Source organism: Rissa tridactyla, chromosome 19, assembly GCF_028500815.1.
Source record: "Rissa tridactyla isolate bRisTri1 chromosome 19, bRisTri1.patW.cur.20221130, whole genome shotgun sequence".
Classification (NCBI taxonomy): Eukaryota; Metazoa; Chordata; class Aves; order Charadriiformes; family Laridae; genus Rissa; species Rissa tridactyla.
The window spans coordinates 2,297,986-2,325,066 of NC_071484.1; the positions used below are offsets into that span (position 1 = coordinate 2,297,986).

General features: G+C 51.7%; 1 protein-coding gene across 1 annotated transcript in view; it reads left to right on the forward strand.

Moving 5' to 3' along the window:
• Positions 1-27,081, forward strand: part of WNT3 (Wnt family member 3) — a 52,245-nt gene that overhangs the window by 13,670 nt on the left and 11,494 nt on the right. The window contains exon 2 of the mRNA XM_054224430.1: positions 25,585-25,826. Within this exon, the coding sequence (XP_054080405.1) occupies positions 25,585-25,826 (242 nt within the window). The remainder of the gene's footprint in view (positions 1-25,584; positions 25,827-27,081) is intronic.

A 27,081-nucleotide genomic window follows, 5' to 3' on the forward strand; every position in this document is an offset into this window, starting at 1 on the left:
AGCCCAGGCTGCTCCAAGCCCCGTCCAACCTGGCCTTGAACCCCTCCAGGGATGGGGCAGCCACAGCTTCTCTGGGCAACCTGGGCCAGGGGCTCACCACCCTCACCGCAAAGAATTTCTTCCCAATATCTCCCCTAAATCTGCCCTCCTTCAGTTTGAAACTTCCTTCAGTTTGCACTTCCAGGATTCCTGGGTCATCCACATTTCCCATTCAAGCCCGTGATCAGTGTGATCCACTTACTCCATTTAGTGTCTGTTGCATGATGCGTAGATGGTGCCCTCCCTTTGAAGGTCCAGCCCAGCACCAGCAATGGAGGTGCCAAGAGGAGCTGTGCTTCAGTACCAACTACTTCTGAAGTGGCTCAAACCCCTTCATATGCCGCTAATATCTCTTTTTCATAGAATCATAGAATCTTCATGGTTGGAAAGGACCTTTGAGATCGTCGAGTCCAACCATACACACACAAAAAACCCCCTACAGTCTCTGTCACTAGAGCATGCCCTGAAGTGCCAAATCTAGACGTTTCTTAAATACCTCATTTGGAGGGTGTATAGCACACTGCTCACATCTTGTCCTGTCTGGCCTGGCCCAAGGGCTACCGCAAGAACTATCTCCTGTTCAATTTGTTCAAAGGCTTATTGCTGCTCCCGGTGAAATTATTGGCCCTTGGGTTTAAAATTAACCGAGAGGAGTGTGTAATTAGATTGTGGAACTTGACCCCAGGAAGCAATGTGCAGGCTATATACACCATGGGGCGAGAAGTGGATTGGAGAGAACTGCTGAGAATGACTCCATCAGTAGTCCTTCAGCATAACAGCCCAGAGCTCAGCTTCCACTCAGGAAATCCCACATGCCATCACTGCTGGAACCTGCATACACCAGGCAAAGCCATCTTTCACCCTTGCCTTGTTTCTCACGGTGTTTCCCTACACAGCTGAGATTACTTGTGAAGAAGGCAGAACACTGGCTACCCTGGCCTCCGGAGCAGACCCGGTGTGTGAGCTGCTTCAATATTTTCTGCAATATCCATGGCAGTTTGTGTCTCACATCTTTCTAGAGCCCAGCACCCCTTCTCTCCAAAGAGTGCTGCTCAGCTCTCCATGGAAAGAGGATGGCAGAGGCATAATTTTTCACCACCATAAACCACCAGGACTAATTCTAGATTTGTTTCCCAGAAGATTCAATTCAGCTTTTCCATGTTGTATCTGACATCAAACACTTAAAGATCCAGTTCATCCACACGAGACAGGACTAGGTGCCGTAGTCTCAGCTCTGCTGCTCAGGATGGGCAGAGCCACGCTCAGGGCAAGACCATGGCACGCGCTGACTCCTCCTAAGACAGGGTATGTCTTTTGGGGGCTTTGGGGGTAACCTCAGAATGTTTATGGGAGCAGAATCACCCCTGTTTTCTTCATTCCTGGTCTCAGGGCACAGTGAAGGACTCCCCAAAGAGAGTCAGCCCAGGCACCCACCTTAGATCACGACCCAAATTATGGAGCAGCTGGGCGGATGTAGTAGTTCTCACCCACAGTGTTCAACTGGATGCTCCCATAACATCTGAGCACTGGGCGGATGCTTTTCAGCGCCAAAGTTGGTAGCTCACAGTGGGTGATTTCCAGACAGTTGGCACTAACCACTTAGTGGGGTTAGCCCCCACCAAGGCCTCTCCAAAGTGGCACCCCAAACTGGAGGCATGTGGAGAGGGCTTGGCTGATCAAGGGGGGATGATGAGCATCCCTGCTGGCCTGGGTGGAGAGGTCTCTTCTCCTTCCTCCCGTTTCTGCCACGCTCCGGTCTGGATTGAGTGTCCCGTCACCTCCTCCCTGGTAGGAGATATCTCCGTCCATCAGCCCCAGCCTTGGGGAAGGAGGCAGGAAAGGAGGGCGAACACGTGCGGTGGGCTATCCCTTTGCTGGGAACGCCTCGCAGGCAGGAGGGGCATGGGGAGGGTTGGCGAAGGGGCAGCAGCACCCACAAATGAGGCGGCCTCGGCCGCACGGGGTACGTATGCAAACCCACAGCCCCGCCAGGACTCGCCGGTTTGCAGCGAGCGAGTCTCCAAACAAATTTCAGCCTCCGTCTCTCTCTCTCTCTCTTTGGAGGAAAGGTTTTGCAGCGCTGAAAACCTTGCTGTGTTTATCGCGGTCACAGCCTGGAAGCCTCCATTTGCATATGCAAATCATATGCATTTATGTAAATTCGTGGGCGAATAATATTATCACAGTCCCTGCAGAATAGGTTCTCTCCCATGGCAAATCACTTGATTGTGTTCTCTAAACTGAGAGTGACACTGCTTTGACCAGGCATTACTGAACATAACATTTATATCTGATACAAGAAACAATGAAGGAGCCCGGTTCCTGGACACACACCCTTGTCAGCAACTTTATTCAGGCTGCGTTCGTTAGGAAGAGAAGCAGACTCCAGCTCCCAAGCCCTGCCCCCCCCCCCCCGCCCCGAGTCGTTCCAGCATTTGCTGGCAAATAAGTCAGAGCCCAACCGTGTGCGATGCCAAGACAAAGGGGTGGAGGCAGATGCCAAATCACTTTCAAGCCCATGACAGAGCCCTGAGTCACCCAAACTGGAGCAGCTCTCCCAGAATGGGCTCCTCTTACAAAAGTGCTGTTGCTGCAGCAACACTAATCCACACGCCAGTGGGCAGAGAGATAATGTGCGGGATGCAACGGCAGATTCGTTTGCTCTACGCTGTGCTCAGACAAGGGGAAATTAGAGTAAACTAGAGGGATCTGCTCACTCCGTTTTGAAGCCCTTTGTCGCAGGGACTCCACTGGCAAAGGGCTCCTGACATCGGAGGGAACCGGTCTCGGTGCAGGCGAACGGCTCCGGTCTGACCCTTCTCCCCACTCCCTGGCTGGGCAATCCCACAAAACCGAGCAAGAGCGGGATCCGACAAAGATCCCTCCCCTGTCTGGGCTGGGAGAGGGACTTCTCCATGAGGCCACTTGAGGCTCTGAGGTCTCAGCTGGACCGTGCATCACACCCAGCCTGATCTGAGGAGCATTCAGGTCCTGCCCCCGACCCCTCCCCAGCCATCACTCCTGTCACCAGCAGGCTCCAAGGCCAACAGACCTGCGGCAATGACCCCTCTCTGCACACCCCTCCTGTCCTGCTCTGCCTTGCTCCCGCACTGCAGCGCAGAAGGTGCTTCTAGGGCCAGGCAGGCACTGTGGTCACCGTCACCAAAGCCTGGTAAGTGGGGTAATATGAAAAACATATGCAAATGGGAACATCGGCTGATTGGGTCAGTTGAGGAAATAACGTCAGGACGTTACACAAGATTCGGGTTGGGCTAATTGTGCCTCCTGCTGCCCGCTCACTTACCCCATGGTCAAGCAGGGGGTGAAAGCCAATTGTCCCACCAGTGGGGCTGGAACTGGCCTTTGCCAAGGCTCAGACTTGCCCAGCTCAGAAGGCAGAAGTAGGTCTGGGGAGGAAGCAGCGGTCACCCAACAATGAGGAGAAAGCGCCACAAGAACAGATTGTAGCTGGTGATGCGTTAGCGCGGAAGCACCGAGCAGGACGGATGTGGTGGTCAGGGTCATGCAGAAAGAGACTGGCTTCAAGGGAGCAAAGTCAATATGGAGACTGCAAAGAGGGTTGACAGTAGCAAAGGACGCGGGGCCAGGCTGTCCCTTCAAGCACATGGGCAGGACAGCTGGCGATAAAGTACATCAAATGACTCAGGAGAGAAAAACGGAGCCGGGGAGACACTTGGAGCTTTAAAGGGAGGGGAGATGGGTCAGGACACAAGCAGCAAGAGATGCATGAAGATCGGGAGGTAGAAAGAGAAACTTTCCAGTACCTGGAATAGGGCTCGGAGGCAGAGGAGGAGGGGAAGGGACGGCTGGGAACAGTAAAGCAGAGGTGTGAGTGACATGAGAACAGGAGGGACAGTTAAGATTACAGTAGGAGGCAAGAGGGTTGCAATGAGTAACAGATCAAAGAGAGGGAGGAATGTCCAGGGATAGGAGGTTTATGGAGGAAGGAAGCCGTGACTGAGCAAAAGGAGCATGAACAGAAGATATTTTTGGGATGAGACATTCTCCCATCAGGAGGAGAATGGTTTTTACAGTTGGATTTTCAACAGGTGATGCTGAGTAATAGTACCCAAATTGGAAACAAGAGGCTTTCTAGGACAGGTGTTAAAAAAGCCCGAGGTTAGGAAATTTGAGGTTTTTGGCTTGCCAGTTCCCATCTCAGCACTGACCGTGGAGGACACAGGAAGGAAAGAGGAGAAATGAGAGACGGGGAGGAGGGTAAGAAGAACTGCCCTAGCAGGTATGCTGGCTCTGGCCAGACAGATGACAATTCCAGCTCCCAACTGTCTAAGAAAGCTCAAACGGATCGAAGTGTTTGCAAGAATCATTGTCTTTGTGGCAATGGCATTCAAACCATACTTTCCCCTTTCCTGTCTCTCCCCCGGCTACCCCATCATGGGTCTCTCCATCCTCCCCTCATAGCATGATGAATCCCAGATGTATATCAGTCAGATCTGTCCCAAAAGCCCCACAGCCATGCTTTTGGTCCTTCAGCATTAAATCCATGGCGTGTTGCCAAAGAGCTAAATATTTAGTCACAGAATCAAGGAATAGCTGAGGTTGGAAGTGACCTCTGGAGATCATCTAGCTCAACCAGCCTGCTCAAAACAGGGTCAAATAGAGCAGGTTGCCCAGGTCTGTGTCTCCAAGGTAAGCTCTTCAGGTAACCTCTTCCAGTGTTCAGCCACCCTCACACTAACAAAAAGAGTTTTCGTATGTTCAGACAGAATTTCATGTGTTTCAGTTCATTTTCATTGCCCCTTTTCCTGTCGCTACATACCACTCGGAGGGGTCTGGCTGCATCGTCTCTATTCTCTCCCACCAGTTATTTACGCACGTTGACAAGCTCTCCCCAGGGCTTTCTTTTCTCCTGGCTACACAGTCACAGCTCTCACAACCTCTCCTTGTATGTCAGATGCTCCAATCTTTAAACATCTTTGCTCCTCCATCAGCTGTACAGATGTTTCACAGCTCCGCGAAGGCCAATGAGGAGATTATTTAAATGGTCTTTAGTCCTCTTACCTGCCCACGTGTCTAGGGTTGCAAGGCAGGGCTAAATGCTCACCTGCTTGATTCCTTTAACTCCATCCATTCCACGTCTCATCCTCTGAATCTTCTCTCATCGTAACAGAAAAGTCGCTCGTTGCCCAGAAGGTTGAATGCCTCTTCACTTACCTACGTAATTTACCTGCACAAGCATTTGTGTGTGCAGAGGTGGAGGTACTGCGGTGGTGCTGGTAGTGGTACCACCAACCATGGGACCCAACTCGCTCATGGGTGAGTCTGTTCACTGAGCATCATTATTTCTGTTACAGTCAAACCCTCCCTGAGCAACAAGAAATAAATACCACAGTCCATGACATTCCAGGCTTCCAAAACAGCTGTTCTGAATTGCTCTGTAAGTAGCGGGCAGGCTTCTGGCTTTCACAGGGCATTGCTACGGGTAACGTACGTGTTTCTGTGCTAGCTTGTGTGAGAAACCTCTCTGAGGCGTTTACCACATGTTGGTTTTTCCTGCTTACCTTTTAAAAAGATAATGCTCCCTTCGTGGTTTGTGCTCACAGCCTCATCCAACCCTGGTGGGGATGGAAAGTCAGTATGTGCCACCTGAGACGATGTGTAGGCACAATTTAAAACCAAGCGTCTAGACCACACGTCTAGACTGCCGTCCAGAGAACCTCATCCAGAGGCAAACAGGTAAAACAGGCCAGTGGAGCATGTTCTAAAGTGCATAATTTTCTCCATTTGTTATGAAGGGAGCCTGAGGGACTAACTTAGGTGGAGATGGCCATAAAGGGGACACCTAAAGGTTAGTTCCCTAAGCCAGCCATCTTTTCAGTGTAAATTGATCAATGAGGCATCAATGCAGGTGGGTCAACCTCCAGTCTCAGGTACTTTTCATAGAGTTGGACGGAAAGTAACCTCCCACAGGTGCCTGTTCTTCTCTATTGACTGGAGGAGGAACCAGCATATCCAGCTGCAATTTTGACAATTAGCTTTCAGATTGGCGCAGCCCTGGGACAGGTTCTTGTGGAGGTGGGCAATCTTCACCCTTGGATGTTTAAAAAAATTGACTTGTCAAAGCCATCGCCAGCCTTGTCTAGTGTTGATGATTATCCTGCTCCAAGACAAGTTGTCCTGCATCCACCTTTTAATATAAGAAATATTCCTATTTGTTAATTTAACCAGATATAAATCACAGACCCCAAGCTGAGGGGGGATGGGAAGTTCTTAAATTGTGTGGTAACAGTCAGACTACACATTCCAATTGCTTTTTCTAATCTGTTAATTAAGAATTTCTACAAGAAAGCTGGAGAGGGACTTTTTACAAGGTCATGTAGCGATAAGACAAGGGGGAATGGCTTCAAACTGGAAGAGGGGAGATTTAGATGAGATCTGAGGAAGAAATTCTTTGCTGTGAGGGGGGTGAGCCCCTGGCCCAGGGTGCCCAGAGAAGCTGTGGCTGCCCCATCCCTGGAGGGGTTCAAGGCCAGGTTGGCCGGGGCTTGGAGCAACCTGGGCTGGTGGGAGGTGTCCCTGCCCAGGGCAGGGGGTGGCACTGGGTGGGCTTGAAGGTCCCTTCCCACCCAAACCATTCCATGATTCTATGATTTTCTGGATGTTTTAGTATTCTTCTCTAGAGGTTATTTTTAAACCATTTACCAAATGCATTTATAATCTGACAATCCTACTTTACACACAGGTACAACCTTACAATATCTCATTGTCACAGAGAAATTACTAATGAACGTTGACAGCCTGAGTGGTTTTATATCACCTTCTTCCAGCCTTGGTATTTCTTGCTTTTGCCAGTTCACTCCCCATCCTCCCCTCCTCTTCTGACTCTGCGATGTCCAGCAACGCATTAACTCTGCCTCTAAAAAGAGCTGCTGGCAAGGAGGGCATTTTCTTCTTCTTACCCTGTGTGATTAAAACTCCTGTGCACAAGTCATTTAACAACCAGCCAATATCTCGATCTTCCCGCCGGCTCTTCCTTCTGTGCTTGACACAAGCACCTGAATTTCATTATTTCTTTAACTATCAGCACTTTGAGGGTCAACTTAGATTTCCAAACACGTTTAGACCATTTCTCGTGCTTCTTGGTGCTGGGCCCCTGCAAGAAGCAACACGCTTTTGAAGAATTGGGGCGGTGTTGGCTACTGAGTAATTCTGTGTGACTAGAGAAAAAGATTGTATTTGTACAATGAGGAATATTCCCGAGGATCAGGAATTAATTTTCTTTTACCTGGGACTCTCCTCATTCCACAAAATGCAACAGGAATTTAGTACGAGCTGCAGGGCTTCCTGCCCAGGATGTGATTTTCCCATAGTCCTTTCTCAGTCACAGTGCCCCGCACTCTCCATCCTCTTGTGAGAGATGCCTACTTCTCTGGCAGGAGATCCAAAAAAAGCAAGAATCTTCCTCAGATCTACACCAACATCAGCAATGAGCTGGTTCCAGCGCACACAGATGCCTGCTCTGCTCTTACGCGATCCAAGGCAACTCACAGCCTTGGCTGTGTGCTCCACAACGGTCCGCATGAGCAGAGACAACCAAAGTCCTCATCTGAGAGACATCAATCTCCTGTACAAAGGGCTTTGCCAACCTGGGAAAAATGTTGGAAGCAGCTGAGCAAACAGGGTGTGCAGGGCAAGATCCATGCTAGTAGCAGACATAGAGTTTTGGAAATTCCTAACAAGGGTGCTGCCTCCAGAGGAACTTATCCCTGGTAAGGATGGGGAACCGAGGGAGGCAAAGGCTATGTAGGAAGCTTGTGACAGATCAGTAAATTGATCCAGGTTTGGTCCAGGGACACCACGCTTAGAGTTGCTGAAGATGCTACCTGCCCAGCTTGACACGCAGGACTGCTCTGGGCCCTGTAGCAGAGATTGTGTCTGCTCTTGAGCCATCAGGACTCAAAACCCAGATGAGACTCTGAAAAAGGCGCTAAGACGACCGACACTGCAGGGCATGGGAGGGAAGCAGCCCATCACCTGGGGTGGTGGGAGCAGCTCCTGGGTTTCCACTGGTGTTTGCAGACTGTGGATGCTTCTGCATCATGAGCTGCAGGCAGAGCACTTGAAAAGTGTTTAAAGCTAATTTCTTTACAAAGCTCATTTGGGTCAGAAAGGAATAGAGCAGACCCAGCAGAGGATGTAGGATCAAAAAAAAAAAAATAATCTGCAGGGGACAGAGGAACTTTCCTCAGTGCTCTTTGAATTTAAGGGCAATGCTCCAGCATCACACGGCATTGCACTGGGAGGGTGCTCAGCACTGCCATTCTGGGGAACCCAGCATCCTTACTCTGTCCCCCGCACCAGGGACTCTGTGATTCGTGTGTGGTCTGCAGTTATCATAATGTTATTTACAGTACTCCTATGTCCTTCCATTTATATCACCTGATAATTTAAGGGCATCTTACCAAACGCTGATGGAGGAGTTAACATTTGTGTAGACAGGGAATAAGGAATACTGATTTCGAGGAAGCCCACCCTTACCCTACAGCTGGATCCAAGCTCCTCTAGCGCTGCCCAGGCACATCCTCCTCCTCTTGCTGCCTCTGTCAGTGCAGCCACTATCGATACGTGCAGACGACCATTGTGGCACAAATCACAGAAAGACACAGACCATATGGGGTGCCCCTCTTCAGGAACCCAGGGGACAGGGAAGGGAAAAAAAAAATCCTCCTTGCAAAGCCAGGCAGGGCTGTGTACTGCAGCCACTGAGATTCATGCCTTTACCCTAAGGGTGAGGAATTCATTTGTATTAGCTCAAACAGTTCTTTTCAGAAAAGCGCAGGCTGGATTTGAAGACACTCAGTGTTCAGAGACTCTGCAACAAGTGTTGGACATTTGTCTTTTTCTTTGAAACTTGTGCCTTTGCATTTTGGTGGTCTGAATTCCCACTCACCAGCCATTGTCTTGCCCTCTTCTGCTGGGCAGAAAGTCTTAATCTTCCCCCTCTTCTCACTGTAACTAAATAATCTCTCAGAAGTCTTTCCAATAGACTAATCAAACTGTCAACATAAGCCACTGCCTCAGCTCACTGCTATTGCTCTTTTGTCCCCTTTCCATGTTTAACATCCTACTTACAACAGGGAGGAGGCTTAAAACACTCCAGTTTCTGCAGTAATGGCTGCAGCATCATGTCCTCTTGACTGGGTAAGACAGCACACACTTGGCCAGAACCCGACGAAGGCAACAGAAGCACAAAGCCATCCTTAACGTGTCCAGGAGGGAAGCTGTAGGCAACCCTCGGAGCCTGGGAGCTGAGTAATCCAATTTCATAAACATGACACTGTCCTCTTCCCCCTTGGATGTCTTATTTAACGTTGCTGAATGTCAAAGGAGGTGGTTGCATTCTCATGGAGATACCATTGTAGAAGGCGATGACTCACAGCCTACACGAGCTTCATTAAAGAGCTGTGCGGCTGCTGCGTGAGCTGTCTGCTGTCAGAGAAGTCACGTTTCTGATCGGGCTTTGATGTGCCCCGATAGTGCATCGACGCTGCAGTCTTGAGTAGATGCTCTTACACCAACAGATGTATCAAAAAGGATGTCCTTTTGTGAAAGCTGCTCTGGGGCTGCTGCCCATGGGTCCGCTCAGTGCCAGGCAGTCGTGATGCCTCAGACCCCGTTTCTCGCTCGCGACTCCTCCTGGGGCTGGCCACTTCCACCTCAGTTCATCCTAACTCCCGCCTCGGTGCGGGGGGAAAAGAGAGGTGTTGTCATGGCAAGGGGAAAGCGGGGTGCCACAGAAGGTAGCTGGGCAGCCGCGGCCAGGTGGTGACCACCAATACAGTCATTCTTGAAGAACTTTATCCTCCGGCATCCTCCACTATCTTTTTCCTTTTCAATAGCCTTCCTGAGCTTCCCATGTTGCAAATACAATTGCAGTACCTAAGAGATGAATACCGAAGTTGAGATTTGGTGTCCTCTAGAGGTTTTGCATTTCTCCAGCCAAATTCAGCTGACTTCCACCTAGAGAGAAGGTACCTGATGCAGCAAAGTCAGTCCAACAATTCGCCCCTCTTAGATGGGGACAGACCTGCTGCTCCATCTCTCTCCCCTTTGCCAGCCCCTGGTCCTCCCTGCCAAGCGCTCCCCCGCCCATTCACTTGTGTCAGGTCCGGCACCTCTTTTGATCAAAGCCCAAAACAATTCGACTTGCTAAATCGTCGGAACGCTAACTCAGCAAAACCAAAACTAGAGTCAGTGGCAGGGGGAACACCCGGGTCTTCAGTCAGGAGGGCAGGTGCGACACCTTAGTTTACGTTATTCCAGCCCAGCTGCAGCCTGTGCTGTGAAAACTGCGCTGGGTGGTGCAGAGCGGATGCAGGGATGTGGGTGACGAGGGGCAAGTCCACACATAGGAGTGCAGCTCAGGACAAAAGGAGACAAGAAAAGAAAAAAAAAAAAGGAATAACCCAACAAGATTAAATTCAAGTCGTGTGGCAAAAATCTCACCCCAGACCTTCTGCCCTTGGTCAAACCATGGGGTTCTGCCCTTGGACATCCTTCTCTGTAGTTGGCCTTCACCCAGTAAAGCCCACGTGCGTTGCACCCTCTGGGACTCAAGGGCAGGTTCAGAAGTCCTTCCCTGAAGCTCTGTGGAGCCAATGGAGCTTTTCTGGAGTGTGATACTGCTCCTCTACAGCAATTCCACATGGACTAGATTGACTGTGCCCCATCAGAGCCTGCCTTTCTCCATCAGAAAGTCCGGGTACAGCCACCTGGAGTTTAAAGTGGAGAAGTGAACCCGGTCCCGGTGACAGGGAGAACAGGAGGTGCCATCAGTCTGCGGGCAGCCACACTCAGGTTAGGAGGAAAGCTGAAGAAATGGACGTTTTCTGAAACTCCAATGCTGGGTAACAGCACTCAACATGTCCTGGCCCTTGCGCCCGTCTCACCACCCAGATGAACCTTCACCTGCTGATGCTACTTCTGGTCTTAGTCTGGACGTGTTTGTACTGTCAATTTCTGCATTTCCCTAAAATCTTTCACATCAAAGAACTTAAGCGCTCCCAGTCGCAATCCCTGCGAGTCACTTATCCCTCCCAGGGCCCACAGACCTCACCGTCCCCGCCAGGCAGACTGCGCAGCGCGCGAATGGCAGCACTGAAATTCAGCCCCGCCCCGGTTAATTGCAGCATCCTGCGTATTTCAGAGCTGGGTGTTCATTTTCCGTGGTCCTGTCTGAAGAAGGATGCTTCTCGCAGATGAGGGTTGCCATCTCCAGCCCATCCGAGGGCACAAGAGGTGAACAAGTCTCCGCAAATAGGCTGGCGTCTGAACTTGCTGTGTCCAACCAGCAGCAGCTCTCGTGCATGTGTAAGCCTGAGATTGTTTTCTCCTTGTCACCATGCAGTCTGATGGTTTGCCTTGGCAGGTATCCCTGAAATGCTGACCCAAAGCACGATCATGCTGTAATTATTTTGGCGTTATTCGTCCTTGTGTCCATATAACTGTTGAGGTACAGAGCTTTGCAGCCTTCGCCGTTCTCCAGGAACTGTGTTCTCCCGTCATCCCCCTTCTCAGTTCCAGGTCGTGTCTTGTCCTCCATGCAGTCTCTGCCAGCACACTCCTGCATCGCTGCCGGAGCTGACATTGCCACCGAGGGGACAGACGCTTCCCCTTCTGCCTCAAAATCAGAGCCTCTTACAGCAGGTGGTGGGAAAGGGACCCCTGGGGGCCTCTTGTCCCACCTCCCCTAGAGCAGAGCCATCCCCAGCACCATCCCAGGGCAGCAGGGACTTTGTCCAGCTGAAACCCACAAAGTCCCGTGGATGGAGACCCCACACACACTTTGCTGGGCACCGGGAAAGGGAATTTTTCCTAATACCCAACCTGAACTCTCAAGCCTCACTTCTAGTTTTTGTCTCTTGTTATATCATCTGGTAGCACTGAGAAGAGTTTGGGCTCCATCACATTTGCCACTGCCCCACAAGTAGTTGTAGGTTGTTGTTAGATGCCCCTCAGCCTCCCGTTCTGCATCCTAAACCAGCCCAGCTCCCTCCGTCTCTCCTGGCACACCACAGCCTCTCGACCCCCGACCATCATGGTCACATCTCTTGGACACTGTTCACATATCCCTGTTCACTTGTGGACCTAAAACTGGATGCAGAGTTCTCAATACAGCGTCACCAACACCAAGAAGAATGGACAATAATTTCCCCTGATGTGCTGACCCCACACTGACATGGTCCAGTAGGTGGTTTGCCTTGTTGATGTTGAGAGCAACCATTGATCTGGGTTCAGACTGGACAAGTTCAGCCATTTCACTGTTAGAAACTATGAGTGAACCTTGTACTAGGAAACAAATGTCCTCAAAAATCTTCACATCATTTAATCAAGAGTTTAAAAGAACATTTTAGTGGTGCGAGGTTAGGGCTCTGTGGAGCAGGGAAGATCTTGTTGGTGATGTGCTGGAGAAGCTGCACTGAGCATTGCTCAGCACGGCCAGGTGGAGGGTACCACAATCTTCTTGGGTAGGGTCAGATCAGCATGGAAACCTGATGGTTTTGGAGACCTGTGGATCAGGAATGGTTGTGGGATCAGAAACAGCAGTAAACGTGAGGGTTTTTAATCCTGGAAGAGCTGAATCATTTTCACCACAGTGATGAAGAACTCTTTGCAGCTGGACACCTTTGGCTTCTTTTCTGCTCTTGTTCTTCTCCTTCTCAACCCCAAAACTCATTGAATCTTTGAGCAAGAGCTCAACCACTCTCTGCACCTGCTCTGATTGATTACAGGCCATCACGTCCTTCTGTACCCGCCAGAGAGGGGCTCCCTGGGGTGCTGTGCATCATGGAGGTCAGTGAACTCCCTCTGTGCCTCTTTCAGCAGCTTCAGAGCACAGGGCTTCCTACAACACCTTTTGTTCAGGCCAGACCAAGGGGGACTGGTTCATCATCCCTGCCCAGGGCAGGGGGGTTGGAACTAGATGATCTTTAAGGTCCCTTCCAACCCAAACGATTCTGTGATTCTGTGATCATATCCAGGAGCCACATAGGACAGTGGTCACCAAGGGTCAAGTCCCAGATTTGGAGGTGATCTAGATGGAGATTATGGAGTGGCAGTAAGTCAGTTCCTCCTACTGAAGATGGCTCCTTAGCCTGAGAGAGGGAAAATGAATGTGAACAAAAGTCCTAACCTCATAGGTAGAGCAGACCAGGCTTCAGTGGGGAAAACACCTGCTTCCCAAAGCCTGCATGCTTGGAAGCAACTTTAGAAGCAGATGGTCCTGCCCCACATTTACTGTCCCACCACAAGGACATCATCCTCAGACACCAAAGTTTTCATCTCCTTGGCAGAGGTGAGATTCAGCCAGGCATTCTCCTGCAGAAGCTGGTGAATCATGGCATAGACAAGTGTACCCTTTGCTGGGTTAAAAACTGGCTGGATGGCCATGCCCAGAGAGTTGTGATCAATGGGGTGAAATCCTCTTGGCGGCCGGTCACCAGTGGTGTCCCTCAGGGCTCAGTTTTGGGGCCAGTTTTGTTTAATTTCTTTATCGATGATCTGGATGAGGGGATTGAGTGCACCCTCAGTAAGTTTGCAGATGACACCAAACTAGGTGGGAGTGTTGATCTGCGTGAGGGTAGGAAGGCTCTACAGAGGGACCTGGACAGGCTGGATCGATGGGCCAAGGCCAACCGTATGAGGTTTAATAAGGCCAAGTGCCGGGTCCTGCATTTCGGTCACAACAACCCCAAGCAACGCTACAGGCTTGGCGAAGAGTGGCTGGAAAGCTGCCCAGCAGAAAAGAACCTGGGGGCGCTGGTGGATGGCCAGCTTAACATGAGCCAGCAGTGTGCCCAGGTGGCCAAGAAGGCCAATAGCATTCCGGCTTGTATCAGGAATAGCGTGGCCAGCAGGAGCAGGGAAGTGATGGTGCCCCTGTACTGGGAAGTGGTGGTGCCTCTGTACTGGGCACTGGTGAGGCCTCACCTCGAGTGCTGTGTTCAGTTCTGGGCCCCTCTGTACAAGAGGGACATTGAGGTGCTGGAGCGTGTCCAGAGGAGAGCTACCAGGCTGGTGAGGGGTCTGGAGACCAGGGCATATGAGGAGAGGCTGAGGGAGCTGGGCATGTTTAGCTTGGAGAAGAGGAGGCTGAGGGGAGACCTCACTGCCCTCTACAACTCCCTGAAAGGAGGGTGGAGAGAGGTGGGTGTTGGCCTCTTCTCCCAGATGAATAATGACAGGACCAGAGGAAATGGTCTGAAATTGTGGCAGGGAGGTTTAGATTAGATATCAGGAAGAATTACTTTACTGAAAGAGTGGCCAGGCACTGGAAGAGCCTGGCCAGGGAGATGGTGGAGTCACCATCCCTAGAGGTGTTTAAGAAGCGTCTAGATGTGGCACTTCAGGGCATGCACTAGTGGCAGAGATTGTAGGGGGTTTTTTTGTGTGTGTGTGGTTGGACTCGATGATCTCAAAGGTCCTTTCCAACCATGAAGATTCTATGATTCTATGATTCTATGTGCCCATGTGCTCATCCCAACCCAAATGTGCTCAATGGAAGAGGATCCTGTGGCTGCTCAACACACGTGGGCTCAGCCCGGTGCCGGTGCGGGCACCCTGTGACCGCCCGTGAGAATCAGTCCAGCAGACAGAATCCAGGGATTAGCACCTTCCTACCATCTGAGTAGCAGCAGACATTATCTGCAAAATTCAGGCATTTGAGATGGTAAATACGACACAGATTATTTGGTAGGTCAGTGGGAGATTGAAGAAAACATGTTTGGGGTTTAGATGTTGAATAAACTGACCACACCATCCATGTGTATCTCCTGTTTTCAGCTAAGGAACCATCTCGTGATACAAACCACGAATGAATGTTTGGGTTTTGAGTGATGCATCTCCCCTACACCTCTCTATGGCCCTAAGATTAATTAAAACTGCAGAATTTGGGTGCACTTTGTAAGGGGAATGAGGGAAACCATGTCCCACTGACAACAGTGACTTTTTTTTTAGAGTGGAGGAAGAAGATAAAACACAAACAGGATGGTCCTCTGCAGGAGGGATGCTCTCTTGTTACTAGGTGTCCACTGGCAATTTTTTTAATGGTTGAAATCCCAGAATGAGAAATACATAAAATGATGCTTAATATACCCCTGGGTGTAAACACCCACGGAGGCCCACCCGCACTGAGCAGGGCAAGCTCCTCCCCAGCTCCTTCCTCCCAGCCAACGCTCCTCTTCATGCTTCCTCGAGCGTCATCCTGGCTTCTTGCTTCTCTGGCTTTCCCTTTTTGCCGTATCACTGCACCCATTAACCTCCTTCCCTCTCATGTCTCCCTGGGATTAAATGCTCAGAGTTTACGGTAACCCAGCCTCTGCCAGTCCGTCTGCAGGGCGAGCTTCTTCCCGCCTTCTCCACCACCCATCCACTCGCCAGCACTTCATTTTCCTGCCGCAGTGTCTCTGCCAGACTCACCACCCTGCTTCAGTGCCCAGTTGCAATAATCTGGGACGAGGCTTGTTGAGCCCTTACGAACCGGCTGGGGACCCCATCTTGGGGACCTCGGGAGATACTGGCCCCTCTGCTCCCGGGGGGCTGCCCTGGACCTGGCACCGGCATCGGGAATCGAGGCCATGGGGCTGAGATCCACCATTCAACTTTGAGTGGTCAACGCAGGGCCTTTGGGAGGACCTCCCTCCTTCATTTTTCCGGCAGATTTGAGGAGGAGACAATTTAGCGAGGACTTTCCAGGTGGCCACACGACCACTGCCGGCAGCTGCAAATCCCCCGGCTGGGGAGGGCAGGGCACTCGCTCTCCCCAGACTTTGCCTGTCTGCCGTCAAACCCAGTATTCAGCCCCCTTCAGCCAGGCAGACCCCACCTCTGGTCAGAGGAATCGCGCGCTCCATCTCTCTTCAGAGGCTGCTGCCTGCCCGGTCCTGCTCTTTTCTTGTCTGCTTGAACCGCCCATCTCAGGTGACCTTGAGGCAATTTCTGTGGCACAAGTGCTGCTGACAACCGCTCTGTCCCATCCATTAAGGCACTGCTGCACTCCCCAAGAAGCGGCAGTAGCTACCAGGACCCAGACCAGGGCAAACAGTTTGTTTGTCCCCCTCTGTCTCCACCAGCAGATCACAGGGGCTTCCGCCGGTGTCCTGCAGCCCAGGCTTTCCCAGCTCCAGCTTCCCATCAAACATAACATCAGCAGACGAGAGTCACCACTTCACCGTGGGATCTGACAGTTCTTCATACTTAGCAGGACCTGATCCCACCACCTCTTGCAGAAGATATTTCATTATTTTGACACTGTTTCCAAGGATGGGGAGGATGGAAACCTTCTCAGGAGTGAATTCAGGGTGGATCCGCTGCTGCAGACCTGAGCACCAACTTGCTCACGTGCTGTACACAGCAGGACTCACGGTGAGCTGCCAGAGGGCTTGCAATTCCTTTTTGAGTGAAATAGTCATCCTTTGCCCCACTTTGAGAGGCCCTTAAACCATCGCGTCTAACAAGGGCTTTATTGAGCTTTGCTGCCTCCTTACCTGCAGTACAGTCCAGCGGTAGGTCACAGGGAAATGAGATTATCCCTCCAGAATAACCAGACCGTTTGGTATCCAGCTAACATGAAAAAAATCCTTGTTTACAAAGAACAACTTCCCCTGTGTGCAGATATGAGGCTTTTTATTTGACTTAATGTAGATATAGCCCGGGATGTGTTTCAATAACTACTTCAACGTCAGTGTTGGTTGGAGGCTAAAGTAAAACGACGCTAGTCCCTCCCTGTAATCCCTCAGACCCTAAGCAGCCCCCTCTTTAGCATTTCTCTGTAGCATTCATTATTTAGCAATACCCGAGAAATCATCATTCTGATATCTCAAAATAAAAGCACAAGCCTTCATGGCACCTCTCCCTTCACCTGGGGTTATAGGCAGGGTCCGCGTTCTCCAACCCTCATACACACATCGGAGGATCATTTCATTGAGTGCTTTCTCCTTGTTTGCTTCTGGAAATAATCAACATTTCTCAACCTGGTCTGGTGGGAGGTGCCCCTGCCCAGAGCAGGGGGGTTGGAACTAGATGATCTTTAAGGTCCCTTCCAACCCGACCCATTCCGTGATCCTATGATTTCTCTGCAAAAGGAGCAGGTTGCCAAATTTCTAACCATCTGGTGCTACGTGCCCTGGAACAATGCAGGCTGACCACCCTTGGGCTTTGCACGATCCTCCCGTGGGGCACTGCCCCACCACTGGCAACATCTCTCTGTCCTGTGGTGCTCGGAGGAAGGATTAAGCCCTCCTCAAAGAGGCTGCTGGAAGGAGGGCTCTGCAGCCGTAGGTGGGACACGGCTCATAGAGGGAGGCGCCACTGGGTTGAGTGGACAATACACAAAAATACTTGAAATACCCTGAGCCGTACCCTGGGAGAGCTCTCAGAGGGATGCGTAACCCTAAGCAGCCACAGCTCTGGGAGTGATTCCCAGGTGAACTTTTGCCTTTGTGAAGGTTTCAGAAAGGCTTCTAGCCCTTAGGTGTGACTAAATTAAAAGAGAATCTTAACTGGACGGAATGTGGCCTTGTGGGCTGCTGAATTTTGTGCGGACCATGCAATTCCTGCACGCTATTTAATGAGGTAATTTTCAAACACACCAACTGGGAAAAAATCTTTCTTGTTCCAGACAGAGGTCACATCGCAGTGGTGTGTAAAGCCTACAGAGACTTTCCGGGGCAGTAACACATCAAACCCTACATCCGCGCTCATGCCCACGGGTCTCGCCCTTGTCCGGGGGATCAGCCTCTAACGCTCAGGCGTTGAACCTCTTTTTTTAAAAAAAAAAAAAAAAAATAAGTTCCCATCTGTTTTGCAGAGCCCGCCAGTGATTGCAAAGTTCGGTGGAGTCTGTGGGACCGGGGATATCTCATACCAGGGACATCTCATACCAGGGACGCAAGTGCCCACTCTACAGAAAAGCTCAAAAACGTTCAGCAGAGATTAAATAGTGGGTGATTTATGAGCAAAGGAATGGGATTCATTAAAGCTATCCCGTTCCCTGGTGATCTGCGATGTTCCTTATTTGAATTCTGTCATCTTTTTGTCTGTTCTCCATATTCCGTCAAGACCTGGCATTTCTCAGGCTCGTATGTGCATATATATTGCATGCTTTGACTTGCAAAAATTTCCCTCCTGCTGCTCTTGATCTTCAGAGAAACCCAAGAATTTGTGTCTTACCCTGTTCACAAAGGGCTGCAGTCAGCAAATTACGAGTATTGAGAGATATGAATATTACACCAGATATAACACCCCCTCAAAGGCCAGGCAGCAGAACAGAGTCAGCAGCTGGAGGCACTTTTTTGCGTACGAGGACACGGCTGTCAGGGGTGGGGTGAGATTTGTGATCCCGGAGATTAAAATGAATGTCTGCCACTTGGTAAAAACACTTTGAGCATTGCGTTAGGCTGAGCCAGAGAGTTCAAAATGTACCGTAACAAAAAGAACAGGGTCTGGCTCTCCTGGAAGGTTTGCCCTCATCGTGCACCTCCGCTTGCAGTGATTTTGCACAGCCCTTTCCTTACCTGAGCAGCAGGTGCGTGAGGATGCCTCTGCCAGGGACAGATCGGTGGGAGGTGGGAAGGGCTGATACAGCACTGAATAAAAAGCAGCAGCATGAAAACACCTGGCTCCCAACGTGCATTTCAATGTGTCACCCCTGGGCAGCTGAGCGCTGTAAAACAGTGGGATGCCAGCCCGGACAACTGTCCGTCTTAAGCAGAACATGGCCCAGAAATGGAAAATGCCAAATATGTCTAAAAATAGTACAATAAAAACCCTCCAGGCAGAGAAAGGCTTTCTCCCAGGCAGATCTGAGCTGTGGCCTGGCTTCCTCCTGCTGGTGCACAGCTTGCCCGGTGCGTTATAAGTATTTCAGGGATCAATACGGGGCATCGACAAGGTGTCAGAGGGCACGGGCAGGACGGATGTTCGCCTTGTGACGTTACGCTGCAGTGCCCTGAGCTGCTGCGGGAGGAAATATCTGGGTTTAAAAGAGCCTCGTTTCTACCAAGGAGCCCTTAAGGAGCTCCACCAGCCGTGGCTCTCAGGGCATTTAGGAAGAGCAGTTGTTATTTAATGGATGCTGAGACGAAGGGAGAAGGCGACGGTGTCGTGGCCCCCCGGCACCCGCATGGCAGAGCCCTGGAGGGAGCTTTGCACAGCTCTGCTCTGTCTGCGGGCAGGAGGGAGCCAAAGGAAGGCTGAGTCCGTGAGCACAGGGTCCTTACAACCTACCTCTCCCACGGGCACGGCGGTCGCTGTGACCTCCCTCCATCCCTGGAGTCACCACCACCAGCAGCATCCTCCGGGCAATGCTCCCGGCCATGTATTTCTGCACAGATCTCCAGGCGTGCTGGGGGCTCCAGGGATGAAAATACAAGTTCTTTATAACAATTTTGTCAAGGGAAACGGCACACAGGATCCCTACGGCATGTCTACATTTACGTGGGAGATCCCGCAGGAGAGGCAAGGAAGAGCTGCAATGCAGGGAGTGTCCAGCTCCATGGCACGAGACGTTCCCTTGGAGCCATGCAGCTCTACACCCAGAGCTTTCCTGCCCAGCTGGTGGTGTCCTCGGTATAGTGGGAAAAAAGGAAAATTGCTCTTCATCCATCTGCTTTTGGCTGCTGAGTTAGAAAACACTCCCTCAGCAACACACCCCTGAATTTTTCTCCCTGCATTTCAAGTAAAAAGTCACAGCAAGCACAGATGTGCCCCACTTGGGAGCTCATTGGAGGTTGTAGCACACTCCTCACACAAATGTCAATATTTTCCAGGGATGAGGCAGGAAAAAAAGAGATTCCTGCCCATCCAACTGGGCTTACAGAATTCATTAAAGATGGCAACAGGTTTATAGGATTGCAGAAGAAAGAGAAAGGGCAACCACACCAGATTGTTTGCCAGGTAGCTGGTCCCCTCCTGGCACTCTGCTTTCATAGAATCATAGAATTATAGAATGGTTTGGGTTGGAAAGGACCTAAAAGCCCACCCAGTGCCACCCCCTGCCCTGGGCAGGGACACCTCCCACCAGCCCAGGTTGCTCCAAGCCCCGTCCAACCTGGCCTTGAACCCCTCCAGGGATGGGGCAGCCACAGCTTCTCTGGGCAACCTGGGCCAGGGGCTCACCACCCTCAGAGGGAAAAATTTCTTCCTCAGATCTCACCTAAATCTCCCCTCTTTCAGTTTAAAACCCTTCCCCCTCATCCCATGGCTCCCCTCCCTGATCCAGAGTCCCTCCCCAGCTTTCCTGGAGCCCCTTTAGGGACTGGAAGGGGCTCCAAGGTCTCCCCGGAGCCTTCTCTTCCCCAGGCTGAACCCCCCCAGCTCTCTCAGCCTGTCCCCACAGCAGAGGGGCTCCAGCCCTCCCAGCATCTCCGGGGCCTCCTCTGGCCCCGCTCCAACAGCTCCGTGTCCTTCTGCTGTTGGTGCCCCAGAGCTGGAGGCAGCGCTCCAGGGGGTTCTCACGGAGCGGAGCAGAGGGGCTGAAACTGGAACGTGAGACACGTGTGAGCAAACCCTTTGGGTCAGCCCTCCCCGTGCCCTGCACACAGAGCAGAGGGTGGACAAACCTCTTTCCAAGAAGTTCCTTTCTTGCCAGACAGCAGCCAAACAGGGCGTCACCCCCAGCGAAGCTTTCGATCCCCTCGCTCCACAGGGAGAGAGACTCCCCAAGGTTTGTCTCCGGCTGGTAAAACCCCGCTGGGACGGGCAGCCTGTGCCGCCCTGTGCAGTGCTCGGAGCAACGCAGCCCGCAGTCTCCCACCGAGAGGGAAGAAGACGTGTCCCAGCTGCTTTTGCTCTCGCTGGCAGGAAACCTTTCTCAGTGTTCGCCCTAAAAACTCCTTCTCATATGTTTTGGCACAGCTTTAATCTGGCCAAATCCTGCTAGTTTCAACCACTACTGCGTCTAATTTCTGTTGATGCCGTGTGTCTTTCCAACCAGTGGCAGAAACAGAAGATGAGTTTGCCGGCCATCTCTGCCGGGAGGATGAAGTTGAGAGGGTGGGCACAGCACCCTCCACGCCGAGGCAATGCGAAGACACGAGTCACCTCTTCAAGGATGCGCCCACCGGGAATTGCAGGAAGAGGATCCGCACAAGACCATTGACTCCCGGGGCTTCGAAAGCTCGTCCCAGACCAACGGGAACCACAGAGAGTCAACTGGAGACTGCTGGGTCCACGGCTCTGCTACGTCTAGCACTATCGGATGGGAACAAAAGGAGTCACTGGCCTGACAGACAGTGTCGGGACTCCTGAGAGATTTAAGGGATTAAGCAGAGAAAGAGAAAGGGGATTTCCCATGTGTTTGCCATAGGCACTCATGCTCCTTGTGTCGTGCGCTGCACTCACACACACGCACACAAAAGTGTACGTTTGTGCGCACATCCGTCTGCTCACACTCGTACGCGCGGTGCTGAAGGGGAGTCTCCCAGCCCAGCAGAGCTGTCTGGCTCTTACGGCTCCTGCCCTTGGGCACGCAAAATGTCTGGGCTGCGAGTCGATGCTGGGTCCGCGGGTGAAGCTGGGGCGGCAGAGCAGGGGTACGAAATGGCTGTTTCCCTTGGGCGCGGTGGGAGCTAGAGAAATGTAGGCTCAGGCAGCGAGGATGGACATCAGCATTGGAAGAAAGACAGGGAAGTGTGGGGTCTGTCACTCCTGCAATTGCCAGCCTTGGAATTACGGTTTGTGCTTTAAAAACTGTCCACGTCCTCCATCTACCCCAAATTCCCCCTGTGATACTCCCTCTCCTTACGTATTTGCCTCCTCCCCGTGAGCTCTTGTGATTTCTGCGTTAGAGCCACACAGAGCCAAGATGTGCCCCTGGGATCTCCGATCTGGGTTTCAAATAGGATTTGTTTCATCTCCACATCTCGGCCTCGATGTAGAGAAATCCTCGGTCCGTGGGACCCAGGAGGTCAGGGCAGAGCTGCAGCACCTTGGCCACAGCGCCCTGCCCCGTGTGCCCTCCCAGGGCTTCTGGGGAGGTGGGGATGACGGGCCAAGAGGAATGAGATGGTTTATATCTGTCTAAGAAGGATCAGCAGCGGGGAGAACACAAGTGCATTGACATGAAAACAAAAATGAAAATTAGGTGACGACCGGAGAGAAGGTGCTCTCAGTAATCATCATGAAGGCAAATTAAAAGCAGACACTTAGGAATGATGGAGACCTTGCAAAGAGGAAGAAAAGGAAAAAGTGGGTAATCTCGGAACAGGTCATCAAAAGCAGGTGGATTCCTGTATGTGGGTAAGCAACTTCACCAGCTGGGTGCGTGACCTGGACAACCAAGAAGCGCCTCCACCTTCTCCAGGGGCCTCTATCACACAATAGATCGCAACTCCAACCTCAAAACAGACTGCACACCTCCAATCCAGCCTTCTAGGCAGGGAAGTCTGTCGTGAGATGGCTCAGGAGTTTAAAGAAGGGATTTGGACAAGTCTGTGGTTGAATGGGAGGATGGGTCCTCCCAGGAGTTCCCCAGAACTTTGTGGGAAGTCCCAGCTCTGACTCCTTCAAGGCCATTTCTGCAGGTTCCCTGAGGGATTGAGCTACTCATCCAGATGAAAAAATTGGGCCAGGTTTTACACCGGTGAGCTACAGCAGAATTAACCCGTGTGCCATGGTGTAGAGCTCATGGCCAGCACACCGGGCCAAGGCTGCACCACCACGGCTGTGAGAAACTGCTGCGAGAAACTGCTGCTGCCGGCAGGCCCTTGTAAACTCTGACACTGAATAAGAACTTCACGTCCACCACTGTGCAAACCCGCGCAGGAGACAGCTGCTATCCCCCAGAGACTGGAGTCTGTCTACGAGAGTGGGTGTCTGGAGAAACGCAACGTGCTCTCCTGCCTCTTCCCCACGTTGCCAGCCTTGCTGGATGGAGAATGAAGTCAATGTTGTTCACAACTGAAGTTGACCGGTCTTCCCAGCAGTGCTGAGATCCCCCGTCAGACTGCACTCGGTGGGAGCTGGAGGCACAAGGCAGCTCTGGGAACCAGCCCTGGTGTGCTGCCCGTTGCGCTGTGTTGCCTCCCAACCATATCTGGTTGCCCCTCTTCTGTGTGTACCATGCAAGGGTGTGGGAGATGGAGTCGAAACATCGCATGCTGTGCTACTGTCCTGAAGTCTCGGGCAGCTGCCCCACTGCTGGGCAGGTGGGCAGAGAGGTGCAGGAGAAACAGGGCCGAGAGATGGTTGAGCAGGGAGCTGTGGCAGAAGACAGCATTGGAGCAGGGATTAGAGGCATGTGCTTCCCAGCCAGGGTGGGAGTCGGATCTTCCCGCTCAGTGTTTTCAGCAGAGACGTCTCTCCTGAGCAGGTACCCTGGGATTCCCTTTACATCCTAAAATCATTAGTACGTGACTAATTGAACCAACTGGTGTCAGCTCAGCATCCAGCCTGAGACCCCAGGCTGGATGATCAGTTCAGGACAAGGACAGTCAACCATAGGTCTCATAAAGCGGTGGCGTCTCCGTCCTTGGAGGTTTTCAAATTGGAGAAGAACAAGGCCACCTAATCTAATGTGGAAGTTGGAGCTCTCCTGAGCAGCGGGTTGGACTAAAGACCTCCTGGGGTCTCTTCCAACCCGAATTAACTAAGGACTACAAAATGATTGACTGATTAGCTCACACACAATCTCCAGGTGTGGGCAGGTGAGTTAGGGAAAAACACAACAAAACTGGGAGAAGTGGTTGATATCCCAGATGTTGAGCTGCCGTTTGAGGGCACCTCTAAAGGCTGGGCAATGGGCAGACAGGCGCATCCCACAGTTCAACCAAGGGACCTGGGGAGAAATAACTCGGGGAGAAATAACCCCATGCACCTGTAAAGGCTGGGGGGCCACCAGCTACAAAGCAGCAACAGAAAAAGACCGGGGGATGCTTGTGGGCAAAAATTTGAACATGAAACAGCAATGTGCCACTGCAGCAAAGAAGGCGAACAGGGCTGCACGAGGAAAAGTATTGCCAGCAGGTAGAGAGAGGAGATCCTTCATCTCTAGTTAGCACTGGTAAGACCTCACCTCGATCCCTGTGTCCAGCTGCCAACTCCCTGGTACAAGAGAAATATGGACATACTAAGTCAAAGTTCTTTAGTATTTGCCTCTGCTGGTATCTGCACTATGAGGTTTCTGCACTGGAAGAAATTGGGTTCCTCACACTCGCTCTGTTGCAGAACCAGCTGCTCATTCACAGATTTGGCACGTGTTCTAAGAGGGACACTGCAGGATGGTCTGGATCCCAGGCAAGGCAGCAGCTGTAGGTCTGTCCTTGTTTGTGTACAATAGCAGGTATCTCAGTTAAGCAAATGCGCGCCTTCACCCTTCAGTGACAATTATTGGCCAAATAAGGAATTTGACCCACATATTTAATACTGGGCAGGTCCTTGGACCAGTAGGAAAAGGTCCTCTCAGATCTGCCTTCCATGCACCTTTGCCATGCACCAGCACATCTGCCCGACTCATGGCTGCAGCTAGAGGCTGATGTCCATCAGGGTCATAGAATCACAGAATTGTCAGGATTGGAAGGGACCTTAAAGATCACCTAGCTCCAACCCCCCTGCCATGGGCAGGGCCACCTCCCACCAGACCAGGTTGCTCAGAGCCCCGTCCAGCCTGGCCTTAAAAACTTCCCGGGATGGGGCTTCCACCCCCTCTCTGGGCAACCCGTTCCAGTGTCTCACCACCCTCATGGTGAAGAACTTCTTCCTAACGTCCAGTCTGAATCAACCCATCTCTAGTTTTAATCCATTCCCTCTAGTCCTACCATTACCCGATATCCTAAAAAGTCCCTCCCCAGCTTTCTTGTAGCCCCCTTAAGATACTGGTAGAGCCACTAGAAGGTCTCCTTGGAGCCTTCTTTTCTCCAGACTGAACAACCCCATCTCACTCAGTCTGTCCTCATAGGAGAGGTGCTCCAGGCCTCCAGGGTGGAACCATGGTGGTTCAGTCTCTGCTGGGACCACCTGCAGAGGTGTCAAGACAGCCTGGGACGCGTGGCATTGACGTGCCTGACCCCAGAGCAGCCCCTCTCCAGTAAATCACGATCCCTCTGCTGATGAACTTAGCATTGGACAGGACACTTCCCACTTTGGCCACAGTTCAAAAGCTCTCACATCAGTGTCTCCTGACAGCTGAGACACACCAGGGTATTTCCCAGCCTCCAGGTGTTGCTCCCCCGGATACAGCTCCTTGCAGGTCCTTTGTCAGATCCACCAGCCCCATGGGGATGTCTCAGACACTTGGGAGCACACTGACCGGCTGCAGGTGCCTCCAAGCAAGGAGCTGAGTCCTTCCCTCTGGGCCCACAAAGGACCAGGGTGTCTTCAGGTGTGAAAGCTCATCAGTAGGAAGTCTCTTGTTTTCTTAAAAAATCCCTCCCTGCTTTTCAGTACTTTGTCTCCCTGAATGATCGGTTCGCCTCGGCTCATCAAATTCCCCCTGGGGATGGTGGTGGGGGCAGGACCATTCGTGCCAGCTGGTTTCCCAACCCTCACGCCGTCCTCTGTCCCTTGCAGGTCCCTTGCACTCGGTCAGCAGTACAGCTCCCTGGGGTCCCAGCCCATCCTCTGCGGCTCCATCCCCGGCCTCGTCCCCAAGCAGCTCCGCTTCTGCCGCAACTACATTGAGATCATGCCCAGCGTGGCCGAGGGGGTGAAGTTGGGCATCCAGGAGTGCCAGCACCAGTTCCGGGGACGCCGTTGGAACTGCACCACCATCGACGACAGCCTGGCCATCTTTGGGCCGGTCCTGGACAAAGGTAGAGAGCGAAGCCGGGGGGTTGTAGGGGAACACGTTTGCCAGGGTGGGTAGAGCTGTCACATCTTGGCTTTGGGACATGCCGTGAATGTCCTACTGGGAACACACTGGGGAAAGGGTCTGATGTCCTAGCTTTCAACCCTAATTTCTCCAGTTTCTTTTTTCTAATTTTTTTTTGGTGCGTTACACTGAACAGGGTAATAAGGGAAGGGTCTGTTCCCATTCCAGGAGCTCTCACTAGGGCCAGGTAGGATAAAGTACAGGAAGGGGAAGGTCTAGCCCCATCCATGCTCACATGTTCTGGAATCATGGGCTCCATCCTCCTTGCCCAGGGTGTGCAGCGCTTCCAAACAACAGGGTCCACCAGACCCAGGGGAAAAGTCAAGAAGAGGGGTTGTGGTCAGGTTCCTTGGGGTCCTTTGAAGCGTGCACTGTCTACCGCAGGAGGCCAGTGGGCAGAAGTTTCCCCACCAGTGAGAAGCCGTGGTTGAGATCCATGGTCCTGACCAGGCTTACTTGGTATTTCAACATATCTTTTCACAGATGAGCCCAAACCGGTCAGGGCTAGGAACAAAAAGAGAGGGAATAAACGTATTTTCCCTCTCCTCTCTCCAAATACACGTGCTTGCTCGTCTTCATCCCATCCTCCTGGAAGGCCACCTTTCTAGACCCGCTGGCACAGACCAGGCAGACTGGAAGCACGTTGATGAGGTGTGATAAAGTTGGGATTCCCAATGAGGTCACAGCCTGGGCACGACACTGAGAAAAGTGAGATGTTGGGCCCCAAGACAGCTGGGGACCTGTACCACCAGCCTGCGGCCAAATACGGCCTGAAAGGAGGGTGATGGCTATCTTGGAAACCTACCATCTTGATCACCTACCCCACGTCTCAGATGGCCAGTTAGCAAACCAAGACCTGAGATTAAAAAGAAGCATTCCCGCGAAACTGAACCACTCGGTGGATAAAAATCTCCCCTTCTCTCCATCGCATCCCAAGAAATTAGTCTTTCCAGTGACACTTTGGAAACGGGAATCTTATGGTACAGCCTTTAGGAAACTGGAGAAATTAGGGTTGAAAGCTAGGACGTTTCCCAATAGTCTCCTGGAGCGTGCATGTCTCCTGGCGAACCTCTCTCACAGAGCCGTAATATTCTGCATATAAACAGTTCATGATACTTTTTTCAAGCTTCAGCCTTCCGACACTGGTACAGTTTCCTGCAACATCCGTGGTGTATTTCAGTGGAAATGACTCATTT